The 19,981-nt window shown below is 44.1% G+C and overlaps 1 protein-coding gene across 4 annotated transcripts in view; it reads left to right on the top strand.

The window, feature by feature from the left end:
* Positions 1-19,981, top strand: part of LOC135396547 (uncharacterized) — a 139,304-nt gene that overhangs the window by 30,266 nt on the left and 89,057 nt on the right. For all 4 annotated transcript variants that reach the window (XM_064627590.1, XM_064627589.1, XM_064627587.1 and 1 more), the window contains 2 exons: positions 16,471-16,552; positions 16,607-16,699. In XM_064627590.1, the coding sequence (XP_064483660.1) occupies positions 16,471-16,552; positions 16,607-16,699 (175 nt within the window). The remainder of the gene's footprint in view (positions 1-16,470; positions 16,553-16,606; positions 16,700-19,981) is intronic.

The following is a 19,981-nucleotide window of genomic DNA, read 5'->3' as shown; positions in this document are numbered from 1 at the left end:
GCCACGGGGTGGAAAGTTTTATGGAAAAACTGGAGGTACCGCGTCCGCAGAAATGCACGGGCCAGCGTAACGAACATCTTAAGCACTGGTGGAGGTGGCAGCATGGTCATACATGAGGGAACAGATCCCGGAGCGGAAAGTATGGGGATGAAATACACAAACCAAATCATCTTCATCAATGCCCACATCCGCGAAATATGCATAGAGCTCCGCCATGTTTGAGTTCTCGCTACTCTTACTGGCGGCGAATGACACTAAGTTTTCCGCCATCTGTCACCCTCGCCCCAATGGCGGTAACCGAGGGGCGCAGCGATGGTGTGAAAGTGGCCAGCAACACCGCTTTAGCTGCACGTGACGACGAGGGTTACGCGGACGCACTATTGCTCTGGCAACGGTGACGAGCTGCGCTCACCCGCAAACGCCAACAACGCGCCCCTAGTGATACGATCTGCAGGTGCGCTCGAACACTTATTGCGGTACCTACATGGCTTTGTCATCGTCAAAAGTAACAGGTAATCAGCTCATAGATTTTTTAAATTATCTTAACGTGACCTTAGTAGCTGATATTACAGCCATACCCACATCAGAGAGTCTCCTTCATTAATAGATGCCGTGCGTCTCTCAGTCGCACTTTCTTTTCACACCGGTCTGACTGGCTGGCACAACAAACTTATTTTCTAGGGCTTACAGCAGTTCAGTATTTGAACCTTGTTGCACAAAAGAATTTCTTACAGAAGGGTCTTTTGTTTGGTCTGCTTTTGTTTAAAAATCATGTCCTTGTGTAAAATTTTATACATAGATATAGGTAGGCATTCATACTCATATTGTTTAGGACCTCTATTTGTTAAAAAATGCATACTCAATTCATGAAATATTGCAGATCGCTAGATCGTTTTGTTTTCGTCGATATCTCAAAACAAATTCAAAGGCAATGGTGTCACTGTGCTTTAAACTGCTCCTTTGTCTTTAAAACGCGCTTTCATTATCCTAATTATTTACTATGAATTGGTACAAATGAGAGAAATGCGGATTTAAAACTGAGGGATGACGTTGGAAATGCAGAGGATCCCAGACGGTATAAAATCAACAACCTTTATAGACATAGAGAGTGGGAAGACCCTCCTATCACAAAGCAGAACGAAGCTTGTAGCAGCCCTGGCAAATCTAGAAAGGAACAGAAATGCGTAGTGCAATAGAAATAGCCACCGAGGCACTTCCGAGGCACTTGATTACTAAAATTTATTGTTTTAAGCAGTTTCTGTGTTGTACGCCACTTTAACAGTGTGTTCATTATTAAGCGTTTCGTGAAACATTAACCTCACTGCACTCTTGTTGATTTCTTGAGCTGCTCCCAAACTGCTTTTTGCTGCTCCAAACTGGCATTTTCTCTCCTCCAATTTCTGCTCCAAAACTGTAAAGGTCAATCACACCCCTGTTAATGTATGATCAACACAATAATGCCAGTTGACTTTATTTATTTATTCTGACCACCAACAGCAACTGGCCGAAGCGGTGGTGATACAACATCAATGTATAATACAGTACTAATGAATAAAACATGCAAGCATTGACAACAAAAATGTTTTCTGCAAGATACATAGCCAGAAAAGTTGCAGAAATTATTAAAAATATTTATTCAAAGGTTTATTTGCATTTATTGATAATATGACATAGCATAAATAGAATTCGATGTGACAAAATGTTGTTCAGTAATATTGCTTGAAAATGTGAACGAAGGTATATTGACTAAACATGTGTGTAACTTATTGTTTTGGGGAATTGCCGATCTAAGTAGCCGCCCTGTGTCAGTGTGAACTGGATCAGTGCTAGCATCGCTGTTCATTTTGCCACCACCGCTCTTTCGCGGTTCTCTGAACAACCAGCACATCCACGGAACATCTTGGTCATTGTCTTGGCAGCTATTATGCCTCTGTCACGTGGGATGATTTAGTGTCATTTTCGTGTAGTGTGCTCCAACCAGCCAATGTCACTTTCACTACGTGCTTGCTATACGGCTTAAGTAAATGTCACTTACAAAGTGATGGCAATTACGATAGATACGGATAAACAGTGGCAAAATTTTTAGGCGTGCGCCACAATACCTTCCTCAGAATGTTTTTCTTTTATTTAGAAACACCTCTTGTTAATCTTTATCCAACATTAAACAAATTGGCCTCAAACATGTGCCACAACAAAAGTGGCTGCCGCCGGATCGCCGAGACCGCAAAGTTCTCACAGGCTATTAACGAGAGTAATGACATGTTTTTTTGGCACCATCTCACATTGTACTTAAATAAAATAAACACGCTGTTGAAAATACTTGTTTAAAAATGTTGTGGTGTCAGGACCCCTCACTTTTTCCCAATATTTTTACCTTTGCCACAAAGCCTGCCGTCGAGGCTACACATTTTTTCAGCCGAAGAGGAGTGAAGTGAATTTGGAGAACTCACTAAATCGTTAGTGCACTTTCTGCCAAGTATCACTTAAAGATGTCGTGTGACAGCACACAAATGACACTAAGTGCAGGTGTCATTCGTTGAAAGTGACACTAGAATAATCCATCTGACAGGGGTACTGGTGAAGGTATTATATCACCTGGGATCAAGAGTTGTAAGAACCTAGCCCAAATGCTACCACTACAGACTAAATCTTGTGTCTTCAGGATCTCACCTAATATATGCCATTACAGTCTACGTGTCTCATACTGTGTTCTCCAGAATGTTATTTCTCGATGTGAAGCTCAAGTATCATAAAATTAATTTAAAATTTTGAGAAGCATCACATGCAATATGTGACACGTCCAGCAACGGTGCTCTCCGAAGCTCCATTTCAGTCTCCTCACCACAGCAGCCTTCCAACATTGAGTGAAAAGCAAAGACGCCCATGCCGTTGTTAGTAGAGACACTACTCTTGGTGATGTCACCTACTCTTGGAGAACCTGAATCTATGGAGTTTTCCAGCTCCTTTTGGAAATTCGTGGAAGCACTCAATGTTCACTGACGAGCCATTAAGTGAGGTTGATTTACAATAGGAAATAAAATAAATACAATTTTTTTTTAGTTCATAGTGGCACTTTAAATGAAAAGCCTGTACAAAGTTCTACCAAGTCCAAGGCAAGCATCCACGTCCAAATACTCCTGTCTGTCCTATAGTCTCCTCAGCTGACCGTCGACGGAGGTGAACCCCACACTCTACATGCATGAGCTCTCCACATCCACACGCTTTCCTCTCAATTGCAAAGTCGTCACTGACCGATGTTCTGGAGAGGCTAGGTCCTGTACCTGGAGGAACTGCATTACTACTTCGACGCTCATTGGCACTGTTTGTTACGGGATAATAGAAGATGGCTTCAATGCAATTCGCCTGTATGGTGCGTAGGTTGGTCACTGGCCAGGACCATACACAGTAGACAGAGTCTGGATTCCTTTTGTGTAATTGGGAGCAGGGCCTACTGGGTGGTAGTTCACCCAGGTGAAACCTCAAAAGGGCTCAGAGACAGATTTTTGTGGTGATGGCCTGATGGGTATAACAGAAGTGAGAAATGTAGGCTATGCTCCCATCGTCCTGCATCACTATCCATGTGGCTACAGTGCTGCTTGAGGATTTTTCCTCACTGGCACGACTGTGCTCTAAATTCTGGATATGGCTGGGTGTCTGTGACCTCCGCCATCCGCCGGAAGCTCCCGTTTACGCAATGGTCCAGGGAAATTGGAGGGCGCCCAAACCACGGGATCTCCAGGAGCCACTCACAGCGGCCCCGAGCTGCAGCGCGGGAAAAATGCTGGGACCCAGTGCGCATGCGCAGACCGACCTCCTTTCCCAACCTCCTTCCCCTTCTCTCCTCGGGTTTTTCGTCTCTCCTCTCGTCCCCCCTACCCCCCAGCCTTGTCCGTTTGTCTTCAGCGCTTCTGTCTTGCTGTAGAGCAACGATCATGCTGTCCCAAAGCAGACAATCAAAAAGCGATGGTGTATGACAAATCAAGTTTATTTGTCCTCGGGAAATGCCTTCGAAAAAGCTACAGTACATATCTTTTTACGTCTTTTAACAGGCTTCACTGGAGCTTTAGGTGCTTCGACATCGAAGGGCAGTTCAGAAGTCAATGCTGAGCTATGTGCGTCGTTGTTGCTGATAACTGTGGGAAAACTAAAACAAAACAAAAAAAAATCTATTGATGATCTGTAACTCTGTACGAAAATCACTGCTATGATAGGCAATCAATCTTGATTTCGTATTTGAACACCAAAGCGCATTTGTCACGAATGTTAGTAGATCACAGTGAATGAACGGCTGCAACGTGCATGAGGGGCAACTAGCATAACCACACATAATTTGATTAGCGGCATATCAGAAACTTACAAGATACGGCAATGCACTGCACAATGAAACGCCGCTAACGTACCGAGTGACTCGTAAATGTTGTACGTAATACACTTAACGTGATAAACCTGCATTACCTCCTTCGGTCACAAAAAGTAATCAAACTTGTCTTACCGTTCACCTGCAGTACGTCGGAAAGAGTGCAGACTTCCTCTCTGACGATATCTGCGTCCTTTGGAGGTGCAGGGATTCCATGTCATGTTCGCCTTCCCGCTGTTGTAATGATCAGGTGGATGTGCCATTCCATTCTCACATTAGCAGTTCACCACAATCTAAATCTAAAGCATTCAAAACCCTCAAACTACCCCTAGCGTCTGCGTGCACAGCGGTTGCAGTCCGAAGGTCCGAGAGAACACGCGTGGGCGGACAGACGCGATGTCTCCTCTGTCGTTTTTCTTTCTCCTCCGTTCGACCGACCGTTTAGATACGCGTGCCTCAATCAGATGATTCTCGCCCAGTCATCGCGAAGGAAACTGACGCCAGTTCTTGGAGACCAATGAGCATCTAAATATTTATACATGATATTGCGCAGCCAATCAGAGACCTTCCGAGTACGCGCGCCGGTGGCGACAATATTTTGGAGGCGGTGCGTTTCGCATTAGAGCCGACGGCTGCCTTCGCCCAAGTTTGGCCCTGCGTCGAGCAGGGTGTCTGCTGGGCTGCCGATCTGTCTGTGCCGAGAAGTGCTTCACCCTGAAAAATAGAAGAAAAATGTTGAATTGGTTGCCTACGAGGTCCAATTACAAGGTCTAATGTTATACAGAGGGGTCTGCAGAAACCCGTCCTGAGCAGCAGTCACTTTGGCCATTTACAAACTAAAGATCAAGGGACAAGAGGAAGTGTGTCCTAGCAACAAGTTTGTGTTGAAGTTTGTAAGGTTCCTGACAGCAAATTATCCCGAGCGGCGGTTCTCATCACGGGCCACCTTCAAAACTGCTTTATTTTCCTCTCCCTCCTCCTCGTCTACAAAGTTCCCTGAGATATCTGAGTTACTTACTTGAAAGCTTCTTCCAAAACAGCCAGTGTGACAAGCACTGGGAGGTCTTGCCATTGGGTCTGTGGTGTTACCGAGCAGTTACCAGTCTTGCCTTGCACGGACAGTAGAGATCTCATAACCCGTCTGACTTGAGTCCATGTCAGGAGTTATTCACTCCATGAAAGGACACTCCAATTATCGCTTTCGTGTTTATAGCATCCACGACATAAATCCATCGCATTCCTGTCTGGATGAAGAAGTTGTGTCCCATGGTCAATGCTGCTGCAAGTCCAGGCAGGTAGAAAAAGTGTTGCCATATGTGTCTGCCGCTGACAGTCATGGGTAGGCGTACTGCCCCCCTGCTGGTTGAACAGTGCAAGAACCTTTTGCATATCCTTATTGTGCGAATCCTTTTACAATGTGCAAAGACATTGTGCAAGAATGTGTCTCACCAGTTTCTTGGCCTTTCTCAGCGCCCGTTGCCAGCATCTTGTGCACTGAGGGCTTCCTCTGCAAGCCTAGCCTTGTTCCTTTGTTCACACGAAAGGGGCTACACGTTAGGGAGGACCGGCGAAAATTCTGCTGCTGTGTCTGGGAGCCCAAAAGAATGTCTGCTCTCTGCCCATCTGGATCCAGCCTAAGCACAACTAGGTCTGAGAGTTTCCTCCAGCAGAGGTGGTGCGTGGTACTGTAGTTAAGCCAATGATTCTTCCTGAATGCTGTGAGCCTTTTTGGCTTCGTCTAGAGATGAGAAACTTCAATAATTACACATGTGTAGTAAAGTCTGCGGTAGAAATTCCCCCTGCTGCTTCAATTCTGTCACACTAATAAAGGTTGTGACCACCACCCTAGAGCAGCAGAGCTACAGGAAGTATGCTACGCAGCATAGCATTATGGGTAGCACAGATGGCTATCTGGTGAGCACACCGATTTTCTGCATTTTCTGCACATCGATTTCTGCGATTGGGGTTGCTGAAACCTGAAAATGTTGGTACAGTAGACTTCCGTTAATACGAGTTCAAAGGTCCTGTCAAATGTCCATATGTTTCCATTTACAGAAAAGTTTTTTATTGAGAACGTGAAAGCAGTCCATATCGTATAATTTGACCGATGTGTCCGCGAACCAGGCACCTGCGTCGCCTGCGTTGCACCGCACGTAGCAACAGAAATGTTGGCCCTAAAGCTCAGGTGGCAGATGGCGACTGGGCAGTACTGGTCCGTACTAATAACTGTGAGTTTTAGTGCATCGTGCGCTATCGAATTTGTGTACGTAAGCGATAGCGTTGATGGTTCTGCACACGCGCAAAACATAGAGAGCTTCGCGCATTGCACAAAACCATCATGCTCTCCCTTATGTACACAAAGGCGATAGCATAGGATGCACTAAAACTCAACCCATTTTGTGGCAGTGGCGGTACTGGTGATGCTGGCGAATCGTGGGCAAGGAGCAAAACATCTCATTTCTCATTTTTTCTCTCAATTTCACGCTTCACCGAGCTATCGTTCGGAATCTGTCTGTATCACAAGAGTCCGATATACAACGTGCGCTTGGCGAGGTTCGATGACTTCGTGGAAGTGGACAACAACATTGTCTGACGCAGATATTGTGAGCAATGTGTCCTGCCGCACGCACGATGTCGGAAGCGAAACTGAAGACTATTTAGCTGAGAGCGTGCAGTGTGAGCGACCAAGCGCAGCCAACATCGAAGCCGGGCTCAATGCCTTGGAACTCTATTTGTCTTAGTAAGAGAACACCGAAAGGGCGTTCCATCACATCAACACTCTGGCATGTTTTCAGATGAGTGTTTCAAGCGCAAGTGACAGCAGATGATCACCCTAGGAGTGACATTGAACTCGTTCATTTTTCCGTTTATTCTTTAATTCGACCTCTGGATAATTCGATCAAATTTCACATTCCTGTCAGGGTCGAATTAACGCAAGTTTACTGTGTCCCCATGTTCAGCCTTAGTGGTGCGTCCGAGAAGTGCTCCAGAGGGCACCATCTGCTGATGCAGGTCCTCTGCCACTGATCGCTCTTATGGATGTCCAGAGGCTTCTTCTGGGAGGCATTATGATGGAGAGAAATCAACCCTAAAGCGGACAAAAGCACAGGAAAGCAAAGAGGAAAAGGAAACTCTAGGACTAGCTGTTGCAGCAATGGTGCACTACAACATGCAAACAACTTCAATTGTGCTGTGTGATCCATGGGTCTATGCCATCCATTGCGACATCGATGTCTGTGTTGTTGTTCACCTCCTGTCGCCTCGCTTCAAAAATCCATGGGTGTCTGCATGAGAAGTGGTGCCCTATATTGGTTGCCAATTTGAGGGGCTCTATCCTGAATCCCACTAGGATCTGATGTCCGACTTGTCCAATCTCCACCAACATCCACGGAGAGAGCAAGCACAGCAACTCAAACTAATGACATATTGTGAGGTGAAATCATCATAGTCACCACCACCACCACCACCATCATCATCATCATCATCATCATGTGTTTTATCTTTTTTTGTGTGTGTGCGCATCTTGGAAGAGTGCCTTCCATCTGCACACTTCAAATGAACCATTCTTTTCTGTAACCTCTCTCTACGATTTTGGTAGAGATGCATACCTTCTCCTACCCTTCTACTTAAGGTTTTCTGTAAAGCTTTTTACTCAGCCTTCTAACCACACAGAAGTGCATTTGGGCTGTTCGTTTGTCACTGTGATTGTCCGCATCTTCTCTTCTAAAATTGGCAACGTCTATACAGCGATGATTTGTCATGCTTACAAGATGCTGCGCTGCTTGTTGTAGAATGACTGCATCCAATAGCTTTATCCTGCAGGCATCCACTGGGACGTGTTGTCAGGACCTCAGCATAGTCCATCTTACCGGGAAGAAGTGCTTCAGCCCGAGCAAGGTACAAAGTGGCTCTTCAGTTACCGGATGATGTTAAAAGCACCAGATCACTTGCAGCTAAAGTGTCAGATGAGGTGCACTATGGACGAGCTGAAAGCAGTTCCACAGTGTACTCACGCTTCCATTTAAACCATAAATCGTTCAAGATGCCACGTCTAGCAGTTACCTTGTGGTAGCCCGTGGAAAACGACGACGCGCCTTTGCTGCCACGCACCACTGCACCTGATAGTCAGCTCCACCAACACCGTCTTGGTGTGAGGCCACGCCACTGGGACATTCCCTAACCCCTGTCAGGACTCATGTAAAGTGACACCATCTCCTCTACGTTTGGTGACCCGAACAAAGAACACCGTGTTCTGCCTAATTCGGCCCTGCACCATCCCAAATTTCTGCAATTTGACATCGTTCTGCAATTCGAAGCCCTCACTGAATGTCCGTTGCATTGTTCCTTCGAAGAATCGCTAGGCGACGATGCCAATTCACAGCGTCTCACTCAACGCACTCCATCACAATGGCCCTCCGCTCAACATCATGGTTCGCCCATCTCGCTGCTCACTTCGCCATAGTCACACACTCTGTGTCACGTCGCCACACCCCTCGTGATGGTACTCTCCGGGCTTCCTCCAGTGGCGCCTTCCCACCACGCTCCTGTATCAGTCGTGGTACGCCACTGTTGACCGCACCACACGCATCTCCTACGCTAGTGGTCCAGGAACTCAGTCCGTACTGCCTTCCCACCTGGCCATCCCCATTGATCCTCATCTTGACAAATCGAGCAGCCAACCATCCACTATCAGACAAGGCACACCGGGATCATCGTTCCTCCGGGGGCCCGCAGGGAGGTCACAGTGAGCTCAGTTTCTGGCCTCCACCTGCTTCACGATGGTCCTTCTTGCATTTCTCTGACGACAATAAGCATTCATGCTCACGTACCGGTTGCTGTATCGTGGCCACCCTAGCACTCAACCACTCAAACACTCAGTATTCACATCTTATCACTGAGACCCGCCCGGCTCACAGTGCACTTGCCCACCATCCCGCTGCTTTTGCATCCACTGCCATATTCACAAGCCGTACACTCAGTCGTCCATCATCCGTGTGACACCATCTCTTCTACAACCTCGTGTGGAAGATCGGACCAATTATAGGGCGCTGCGTCATGTTCTGCTGTTCTGCCTTCAGGTGGGACTGTCAGCAACTTCCTGACCAAGAAATGAGCCAAAGTAAGCACTGAAAAGTCATCTGGGTCACTTGATATGTATGTTAAGGGGTGCGAGTTTGTAATAGCTTCGACTAGTGTCAAGACCGTAATCAATGCTTCAAAAAACAAACTGCTTCATCCAAGTACCTTGCAGAGACACGTTTTAACTGTCCAGAACTGTTAGATGCCTTCTCGGAAGCTCCTCGAAGACCTTGTGCTCGAACTCTGTTGTTTGTAACATCACTACGGCATTACTGTTTACTGTTGAGACATTTATGGGCACAGGAGCTGTAACAAAGTGAGGTTGTCCAGGTGCGTCATGAGCTTCAGGTGCTTCACTTCTCGATACGTTTGTTGATGTAGGAGCCTTGCAGCATAACACTGTAAGGTGCTTTCCTCCACATACTTTGGAAGTACTCTGGACGGCGATCGGCACGTTTTTGCTACATGATATGTCTTTCCGCACCGAGTGACCGAGTGGTGTTATCATTCGCTCTCCCGATTTGCTGAAATTACAACAATAAAAACGCTGTATTTGAAGAGATACTAAAATATAGATATCTAACTCTTGTAACTGTGTGCCCCAGGCTCAGGCGGGTGCAGAAAAAAATGTTACCGGAAGAAATGTCCCCCAGAAAAAATGTTCCCTGAAGAAATGTTCCCTGAGGAATATCCGCTTTTGGTACGCGCGGACTGGTTGACTTCGGACTTTGACTTTTTACTAGGACAGTGTGAATATTTGGTACCATGGTACGGTGAAAATTTGGGACCATGGTCGTACCACCATGGTACGGCGAAAGATATTAAATTAACAGCCATATAAAATCTATCAGAAGGCCGAAAGCCAAAAAGCCGAAAATCAGAACACCAAACAATCAGAAGGCCCAAAATAAAAGGCCCAAGAGACAGAAGACCTAGGGTGAACACCACACCACTGAAGGGGATTGTTCTTTTCATAAGATTATGAAAAAGTTTTGCAGAGCTTTTGTTTAACTCTTACCCACAGAACAAACGCACGTGGTGAGTGCGGGAATCAGAGGTATCTTATCAAAAGTGAGGTCACCCGACGACTTGTAACCCTTTCCCCCCTCGTGTGGCGTGTCAATGTAACCTCCTTTCTTTGCAGCTTTGTGCTCAAACTACGAGCCGTCAAAGAAGAGGTCAAGCCAAGGGCTCATTTCCACGGATTTTCGGCAAATTTATTTCTGCAATTGCCATTGCCATGAGTGGGATTATGTGCTATACTGAGTAAAATGACCACGGGGAAGTCATTTCCACAAAGAAAACGTTAGGTTGCCTTGGAAAATTTCGGAGTTCAATTCAGGAAATTAACTTTCCATTAATTGAAATGAAATAAAAACGTTACCCATATGTGGCAAAAGTTATTGGCAGAAAAAAATCCTTTGACCACATGTCTCTCCGGGGCTTACGTTTTTTACTATGCATTTCTATCATGGTTGGTGGACCACCCTGTATATACATATTATACATTCATGAGAGCATATTCAGCAAGTAACATGTTTATCTCTAAGCATGACCTGATATTCTCTTCATACACTTCAGTCTTGCAATCTTGCGATTATATTTAAAAAAAAGGAAGAAATATAGAAGTTGTACCATTGTTACACACATATATGCAACACAGTGATGTATGAAATAATACAGTGATGTCTACTTTTCCTTTTTGTTTCCCGCCTAAGTGATAGAAAGTACGTTATCTAACGGGAAGCTGAGTGAAATGATTTATTCCCTGTATTAATTCCCAACAAGTCTGTCCTACTTAATTTGTAGAACACATTTTTTTAAATGTTTACCCATTTCAATTGGAATAATAGTTTCCCTATCTTGGGTTCCTTACTTTTCGACCTTTCGGTAATTCGGTTTTCTGGCTTTTCGGCCTTCTGATTGTTCGATGTTTTAAATTTGCAGCCTTTTGAGTTTGTCTTCTGATAATTCGGCCTTATGAGTTTCTACCTTATGAGTGCCACCTGTCTCGGATTCCTACACATGCACGCTATCCAAAAAAAGAAAAATAGAGAAAGTACAAAGATCTGCTCACTTGCACAAAGGCGCAAAGTAAATAAACTAAAACTGTTCTTTCTCCTATACAATGGTCAGTTAAATAGAAACATTACAAATGCATTGTTATATATATATATTTTTTTTTCATCAGCGCTCCAGGTGAACCAATAAAATACAATCGATCAAACGACCATTACCGTTTAGATCAAACGGCTTTCGACTACATGTCCCGCGTTTGATCAAATGGCATTCGATGAAATGTCCCGCAACCGACATCAAATATATAGGACAGAGCTGTATACTGTGCTAGAATTTGTCAAACATGCCACGTATTGCCCTCCTGCCCGATTGTGACCATTTCAAATGAAGGACAAATAAGAAATGGAATAAGGCATGTTATCATCAAACGAAGGTTCGTTACGCTGGGGCATGGTTTGTAAATTTACAGTATTTTCTATGAGTACACATGTTTAATCAATGAATAAGCCACACTTTTTCTGTCAATACACTTGGCTTTGCGAAAACATTCTGTCTGCAAAATGTTCTAGTGTGAGAACTCACTGTGAAAGAAAAATCAGCAGGTGAATATAAATAAGCGAGGGCAAATAAAATATAACATTTGGACTTTGCGCGGTGTCTAGAAAGTCAGACAAGCTAAGATAACATAACCTCAAGAAGTCACCAGATGCAGTCCACAAAGGGACAAAAAGGAAGAATTCGCCTTTGTCAGGACGTTTTTCTTTCTTTCCTTCTTTTTCTGTAGCTGAGTTGTCCTTGGCAACTCAAACATGACGTGAGATCCCTGCACCTCAATAGTCAAGGAGGTCACACGTGCTTATGGGACTACACAATCCTGCGCAGGAGTGAGTAAGTTCAAGGGTAATGGTTACCCGGCTGAGACCCGTACGTTCGTGTGGTGCCATCTACACATGAAAAAATCGTGATTCGGAGATACCGCTTCACTCGTATCCCCTCTTAAGTTCTTGAGAATGTGCTTCAGATGCTGGAGCTGTACGCTCTTCTAGACGCTGTGCGATCATTTGTGACATACTGTGATGATAATTCAACCTCAAGGACATGGGGAAGTTTCTTCAATAGTGTGGTCTTGCGTATAATGGTGTAAGAACTTTCAGGCACAACCAAGCTCTTCAAATTCTGCATTCTTGCACTCAGGGTATCATGCATCTGCCTCACTTTGACAACATCGTCTGCAGACGGGATCGTTGGCAACTCTAGCAAGTGACTGAGCTGATCCTCAACTCACTTGCTCCCGATTTACAAACCGCTACTTCAGGATCTCTACTGCTGCAGGATAATTTTCATTGTTGAGATCGGGACCTTTAATAGCCAATACGTTATGACAGTGGGCCAGCCTTTCGCGCAGCCCCTCAACTTTTCCCATTTCCTCTCATGCAAGTAGAATGGTCTCATTCGATTGCTCTCAAATAAGGTACCAAAACAACTACACGTGAGGTCCACGTTGCTTCATCTTTTTCGAAATGATGTTGTGGCCTGTCAGCAAATGCCCCCTTACTGCTGCTTTCTGAGTGGACAGGCACTTTGTCACGTGCTTTCTCCATCCTTTTCTTTCTTATGCGCAGAGACCTCACCGTCGTGGCATATTTGGCCTTTCTCTCGACTAGAGAACATAGATATTGGAGTCTTACGACGTTTGACAGTGCCAAGTTGTTGTGGACCGCAGCCAGGAGTTGGTCCCAGAAGGTCTGCCAGGCATACCATTCGCCGTTGAAGGGTTCCACGCCTAGTTTTCTTAAGTTCACTGGATGTGGTGTGACTCGTCCAGGTCCTTGAGTTATGCCTTCTTTAGACGCTTCATCCTGTGTTTCAGTAAGGTAGCGTCAGGCTGCCAGCTTAGCTATCATTATGACTTCTAAATACCTGTCGCACTCCTTCGCCTCGACCTCCATCTCTGCTTCTTCGATGATGGCTGCTACATCTCAATTCATGTCTTCAAGTACCGAAGCCTTCGTTGTCAGGACCTCAAGTTTCATTTCTAATCCTCTAGATGGAGAAGATTGTTGAAGACGTAGTGAAGACAATGTAAGCTTCATAAGCTTCGTGACTCGTTGTTTCCGGAGCTGGTCCATCAGTCAACTCTAAACGTCTCAATAATGTGGACCTTGAATTGTTCTGAGTCCTCCTTCCTGGGTTTCGGCACACAAAACCGTTTCAAGTAAAGAGGAACTCAAGTCCAGTATGAGATACCGTTTAAAATGGTGATGATGACTGAAATGTAATCCAAGTCTATTATATGCAGATGATGTCACACAGATATCCGAGCCTCGTGCCGGCTTCGCCATCATTTCACCCAGTTTTCCAACATACTCCCGGCAGCTTCAGTTTCAAAGTCTCGGTTGTCAGTCTGCCCCATGCCTTTTAACCAAATAAGGTTGCACACTCCTCCTTGCTTGTTCTTGGCGTGGTGGCGATAAACCTCGCAGAGTAATACCCAAAATATTTGCAAACCTGCAATACTCCTCTTCGTGCAACCATTTGTAGATGGTTCAGGTTGTGTGTAATTACTGAAAGACTAGGGAGAGAGGCCTCATCATTTGCACATGTTGAATAAATTTTATGGAAACGTGAAGGCTCGCTGCCAACTCATGGGTTCATGCAGAGAGGAAGCACATGAAAATAGATACTACACATATTTAATATATGGGGCTGAAGTGGTCTTACTCAGTGTCCTCAGTCACTGCTTCTGCTGATCTTCCTGTAGCCTTGCTCAGTGATGAGGCCTGCTCTCCTGCGTTGCTCACAGCCATGCCGCAGTTGCACATCGTTCACGGGTCCCACTTGTCGGACCTAGGAAGCCTAGTCGGACACCTTGCGCTGTGCTTCCTCTTGCACCAGCGCACACACTCTTCTACCACTGCCTCTCAACCCCCCCTTTTCCTCTTGTAGCTCCCTTGCCAGTCTCTTTGAAAAAAAACACATGGCCTAGTTCCTCAAGAAACAAGGAGATGTGAAATAGGAAAAACAAGCCCATAAAACTTGTGTCCCCACTGCCATAAAACATCTGCAGTTCTCCCATTTCCATCTGTGCCGCTCATCGCCCCCTGCTAGTAGTGAGCTATTGGAACTCCACAAACACAAGTTAGTAACATTCAAAGATATTGAAGGAAGCCTAGTCATGGGTTCTGTCAGATTTTTAATTCCCATGTGCTATATACGCATTTTGTGCAACGACTTTCATATCGGAAGGATTCCTAGACCCTGTGTGCCCCTCACTCCCACATGCAATCCCAAAAGTGCATTTCAGTTGTGTGGGGCTAATAAATGCTTGACAGATTGAAAGGCATGCTTATTTTTTTCGTGTGGTTCTAATAGTGCCTTTTTAGTTCAGGAGTACAAACCGAGTGCTGGGGAACCTCCTGTATCAATTTGATAGTGCCTATATAAATGCCTAATCTGGCGTTAGTGCCTATTTTGGAGTAGATGCCTGAAGCTCCAATTACACATAGAAAAATGCCAATAATGGCCATAAAGCAGTGGTGAAACCCCATTGTTTTGTCACGATCTAGAACTCTCAGAGCTATTGCTTGTTTACATCTACAGGGTGGTCCACCAACCATGATAGAAATTCATAGTAAAAAACGTAAGCCCCAGAGAGACGGTCTGGCAGACCTTTCCTTTCAAGAAATATATATTCCCCCCCCCCCCAGAGAGACATGTTGTCAAGGTCTTACATGTTGTCTTACATGTATGTCTTACATGTTGGAAAATTTCTACTAACCTTTTTTTCTACTATGTACCCATTTTTACACATTTCATGTTACTTTCCTGCTGTCCCTTGTAATAGTAAAATATGAGATTCCATGCCTCGATCAGAGTGTTTGGTTCAGGACCTAGAAGAAGTGATCTTTGCATAAATTAGGTGATGTCATCAATATCAAGTATTATTTGAGAGGCATTGGATACTGTTTTAATATCTGTTTTATCTGGGCTTCACTTATACGGTTCTTATGCTCTCCAGACAAAAAAAATGGGTACAGATTTGACTGCATGCAATTTGCCTTCATTTATCCGGGCTTCACTTTCCGGATCCGGACAAGAATTTTCGGGAACCACAATGAAAAATACCCAACAACCGTGTTCACTCATCTGGATAGATTGATGAATGGATGGATTAGAGGACACCTTGCATTGCTTTTTGTAACGAAGGTCTAGCACAGAGTGTGCTAGTCTTGTGTTCTGTCTTGAATCAAAGACAGTAGTGTGCAACATATATTTCGTGTTGTGTTTTTTTAGTCCAAAGATACATTACAGTATACACCGTGCATACAATACATGCTTGATGTGGCTTTGTCCTAAAACTCCTCACATGGCCACTGAATGAAATCATGTAGTCAAAGCAACAATTATTGTCACTGTCAATAAACGTGAGAGCTTGTGACCGTAGCACTGAGTAGGACCTAGTGACAAATTTTGATGGCATGCATTGTATCTTTCTTGTAACATTCGCGCATTGTGCTTCTTGGTATACTGCAGCATGTCATGCTTTTCTGCAGCTTCACTGAGTGGCATAAATATGTCCATGTAGGCGGCCATTCTTACAATTGTTCGATAATTCTTACGAAGGTAACTGGAACTGCCCCCACCTGCTAGCCATGGGATGCCTCCCATGGGAACTTTGTTGTACATGTTTCTCGCTGTCTTAGTTTGTCAGATGCGGAAGTAGTTCTAGCCAAGACAAACCATTCCCAGACATTGTGCGGTGTTTCTTGATATCGAGGAACTCTATTTTTTTCGTCGATTCCGCACTTGCTTTATCGAGGCTTAGGCGTGCCCTTAATAGAGAGACCATTGCATTTGACACTAGTGCAGGTATTCATGTTTCATCCTTTCTAAAGTTTGTCTTTCTTTACCTAACCATACCTAACCATAAATATGTCCATGTAGGGGACCATAGACAACACAAGTGAAAGCTTCATTGCAGTTTTCAAGTACTTAATTGCTGTCTTTCATTTTAGGAAAAATTAGCTCTGTCAAGAACAGTGTTCACAGCTTTGCTGGACTCCTGCTATGCCACCATATGTGAAAAATTTGTGTTGGGTAAGGTGGAAAAACGTTGATATGTTATATAAGGCTGATGGTAGGCATTTTCAGGAACATTTGGCAGTGCAAACAATTTCATGTCATCCATCATGCTGGTTGTCGCGAACATAGGCATGATGTATCACATTGGATCAAAGTCTATAGGTAAGTTGGAAAGCATTGCACATTCTATATGTAAGTGTGACCATCTGCACTATTTTCACTATTATACAGTAATTTCACAATGACTCCAGTTTCAGAAGTAGATTCAGTCTTTCAAACCAGCTTGTAAGATGTCAGTATTTTGCTGAGTTGTGTGAAAGGGGGTCACACAGGGCAATGGGTCAACTAGAATTAACTAAAATACAGGACAAGCTGGTATACATAGTATGAAAAATGCTACCTGCTGTTGTATATCCTAGTCCATAAATGCATAACAAATACACAAATTACTGTCATTTCCTGCAAGAATATAGTACACTTATAACTTCCAAGCACGTATGTAGGCAACCCTTCTGTGAAAGCTGTGAAAGGGGTTTCACAACTTTTCACAACTGAGAATTGAGCATTGTTTTCTTTTTTTCTTTCTTTCTATTTCCTTTTTTCTTTCCTTTTTTTTTTTTTAAGTGTTAACATGCTGTAGCAGTGAGTGCAAAACAAGTTGTTCTCAAACTATGATATTTTGTTTTATACATTTATTGTACTGTTGTCTTGCAATTTCAATTCCCAAGGGGTGCCAGTGCAAAGGAAGTCATTGTTGAATTATTGACACAGTCTATGCCAAGTATCTCTCATAGGACCATTTGAGAGATAAAGGAAACATGAAAAGTTAAAAACAACAACTTTATTTTGGCTTTGGAGAGTGGGGAGGTTCATCGCCACAGGCGATACTCTACCCCATTGCCGGTGGGAATGTGGGGAATAAAATAACGAGCCCCTTCACAATAACGATTGAAGTCCGATGGTGTGCAGAAATGTCAGAAGAGCTTTGAGCGCAGAGCGTTGCTGGGCTGGATCAGGCCAGGGACCAAGCAATTTCGATAGGGAGAAGGGGCGAGAGTCCAGCTGACGAAGAGACTCTGAGAGTGTGGTTCGGGAAGGTTGGTAGTGGGAGCAATGTAGAAGAATATGCTCCCACTAACCTAGTGGTCATTTAGCTGCCTATGTGGACAGATGCACATGCACTCCTCTATCACTATAACAGAACAGGAGATAGCATAGCTTCAAGTTGTGGGGGATGAACTCATCTATGACAAAATGTACAACAGTAGGTGGCGGGTTGGCACAAAAGAGAGACAAACTATAGAAAGGATGAAACATTAACCTGGATACCTGCACTAGTGTCAAATGCAATGGTGTCCCTCTTAAGGGTATACCTAAGCCTGGATAAAAGTAGTGTGATATCTTGATATCAGGAAACACAGAGCATATTCTGAGAATGATTTGTCTCAGCTAGAAGTTCTTCCGCATTTGACAAGCTAAGAGAGCGGGGAACATATACAACGAAGTTCCACTAAAGTTAAAAAGGCACTGATGACAAAGCCAAAAATTTGTGTTTACTGCATTACTGTCACTTTTTCGTGGTGTTATGACCGCACACAATGCTGGACATGCGAGGTATACTTATTTAATAATCTAGCTGGCCTACTTTGCATATTCTTTGACTCTGTACCACATGTGTTATACGAGGGGATGCGGAAAAGTTCTTGGCCCGACAAGTCATAAACCTTTACTACAATTTGACATATTTACCTCAAAGTTCATCGCACTTGGCGCATCATTCCTGAAGCTTCTTTAACTTTAACCTTGAAAAAGAAATCCAACATGTGCTATCCGAAATATACTTCGGCTCTCCTGTCATCTCCAAGTCCTTTAGGAGCACTCAGCACTAAGACACCCTGTTAACGTAAGATACGTTCCTGAGCTTGCCAGTTTTCAGCATGTGTGTAACATCCCATTCAGTATACTTTCCTGTTCCTCACTGTATTGTGAGACAGACGTAATCCTCATCATCCTAATCCTCATCATCATAATAAAGCTCACTATTCGAACCATCCTAACATTTGGTGGAGGTGCGAGCACTTTCCATCTGTAAAATTGGATCCTGGAATTTTGGAGCTGCCAAATTCTTACGATGACAACTGGAACTACCCCAGCTGCTGCTGGCAAAGGGATTCCTCCTGTTCGAACTTCGTTGTATATGTTCCCCGCTCTCTTAGCTTGTCAAATGCGGAAGAACTTCTAGCTGAGACAAATCATTCTCAGAATATGCTCTGTGTTTCTTGATATCAAGATATATCACACTACTTTTATCCAGGCTTAGGTATACCCTTAAGAGGGACACCATTGCATCTGACACTAGTGCAGATATCCAGGTTAATGTTTCATCCTTTCTATAGTTTGTCTCTCTTTAGTGCCAACCCACCACCTACTGTTGTACATTTTGTCATAGATGAGTTCATCCCCCACAACTTGAAGCTATGCTATCTCCTGTCCTGTTATTGTGATAGAGGAGTGCATGTGCATCTGTCCACATGGGCAGCTAAATGACCATTAGGTATGCTCCTAAGTAAGGCAATGTGCTCTCTCTCTCTCTCTCTCAGCCGTGCGTTCAAGCACATTTCGGTCTGGCCTGTGTAGACGTTATCACAACTGAGATGTATTTGATATACTACCATTCATTGATAGTCTACAAATTTTATTTGATGATTGACAAGTACTTCCATCCAGTCAGTAGTAGCAATGTAGCAACTAATCTAAATGTCTACGTTGATTGATGACATGTTTCTTTGCCTCTGCTCCCACTTTTTTAACTAAAATTACTTCTCATGCCTGCGTAAGTTGTTCAGAGTTTGTGCTTCAGAGGAGCCATTCAATTGTTGCTTACAGTTTTTAGACGTAACTTCTTCAATAACTTTGTTACACTTCTCTGCTGGGAATGTGGCCTGTCCGACCCAAAACCACTTCTCTCACCGCTGTCTCTCTCTGACTCCATGGCTATCACTAAAAGGCCACTAAATGTGGCATCGTCAGATCTGTTTTATCCTCATCAAAAAAAGAAAAAACTGTCTGTACAAATGTCTCTACTAACATTCCCCATTAAATCTTCCACCTTATCGATGCTGGTTTCCAACATTGATGTTTGGAAAAAACACACAACCACCTCCTTTGCCCCTGTCACAACACAGTGCAATCGCCTGATCACACCAATCACCCCTTCATTCTTCCCTTCTTTCATCACATCTCTTACGCATTAGAGAAACCAGCGGCCTCTGAGGCACTGAGGAAGCCCGCATAGCTTTCTCTGTACTAACTCTAACTCCTGAATAAGAGTTGCACTTCTTCCCAAGTAACCAAGTTAATTGACTGTAAAAAATCCTGTGTATACAGTGCCCTACTAGCATGTGGGGAAGTCAAATTGGTAAAACAGGCCAGTCTCTTGTATAA

Source organism: Ornithodoros turicata, chromosome 6 (genome assembly GCF_037126465.1).
Source record: "Ornithodoros turicata isolate Travis chromosome 6, ASM3712646v1, whole genome shotgun sequence".
In the NCBI taxonomy this organism is placed as follows: Eukaryota; Metazoa; Arthropoda; class Arachnida; order Ixodida; family Argasidae; genus Ornithodoros; species Ornithodoros turicata.
This window is presented reverse-complemented; position numbering and strand designations above follow the sequence as displayed.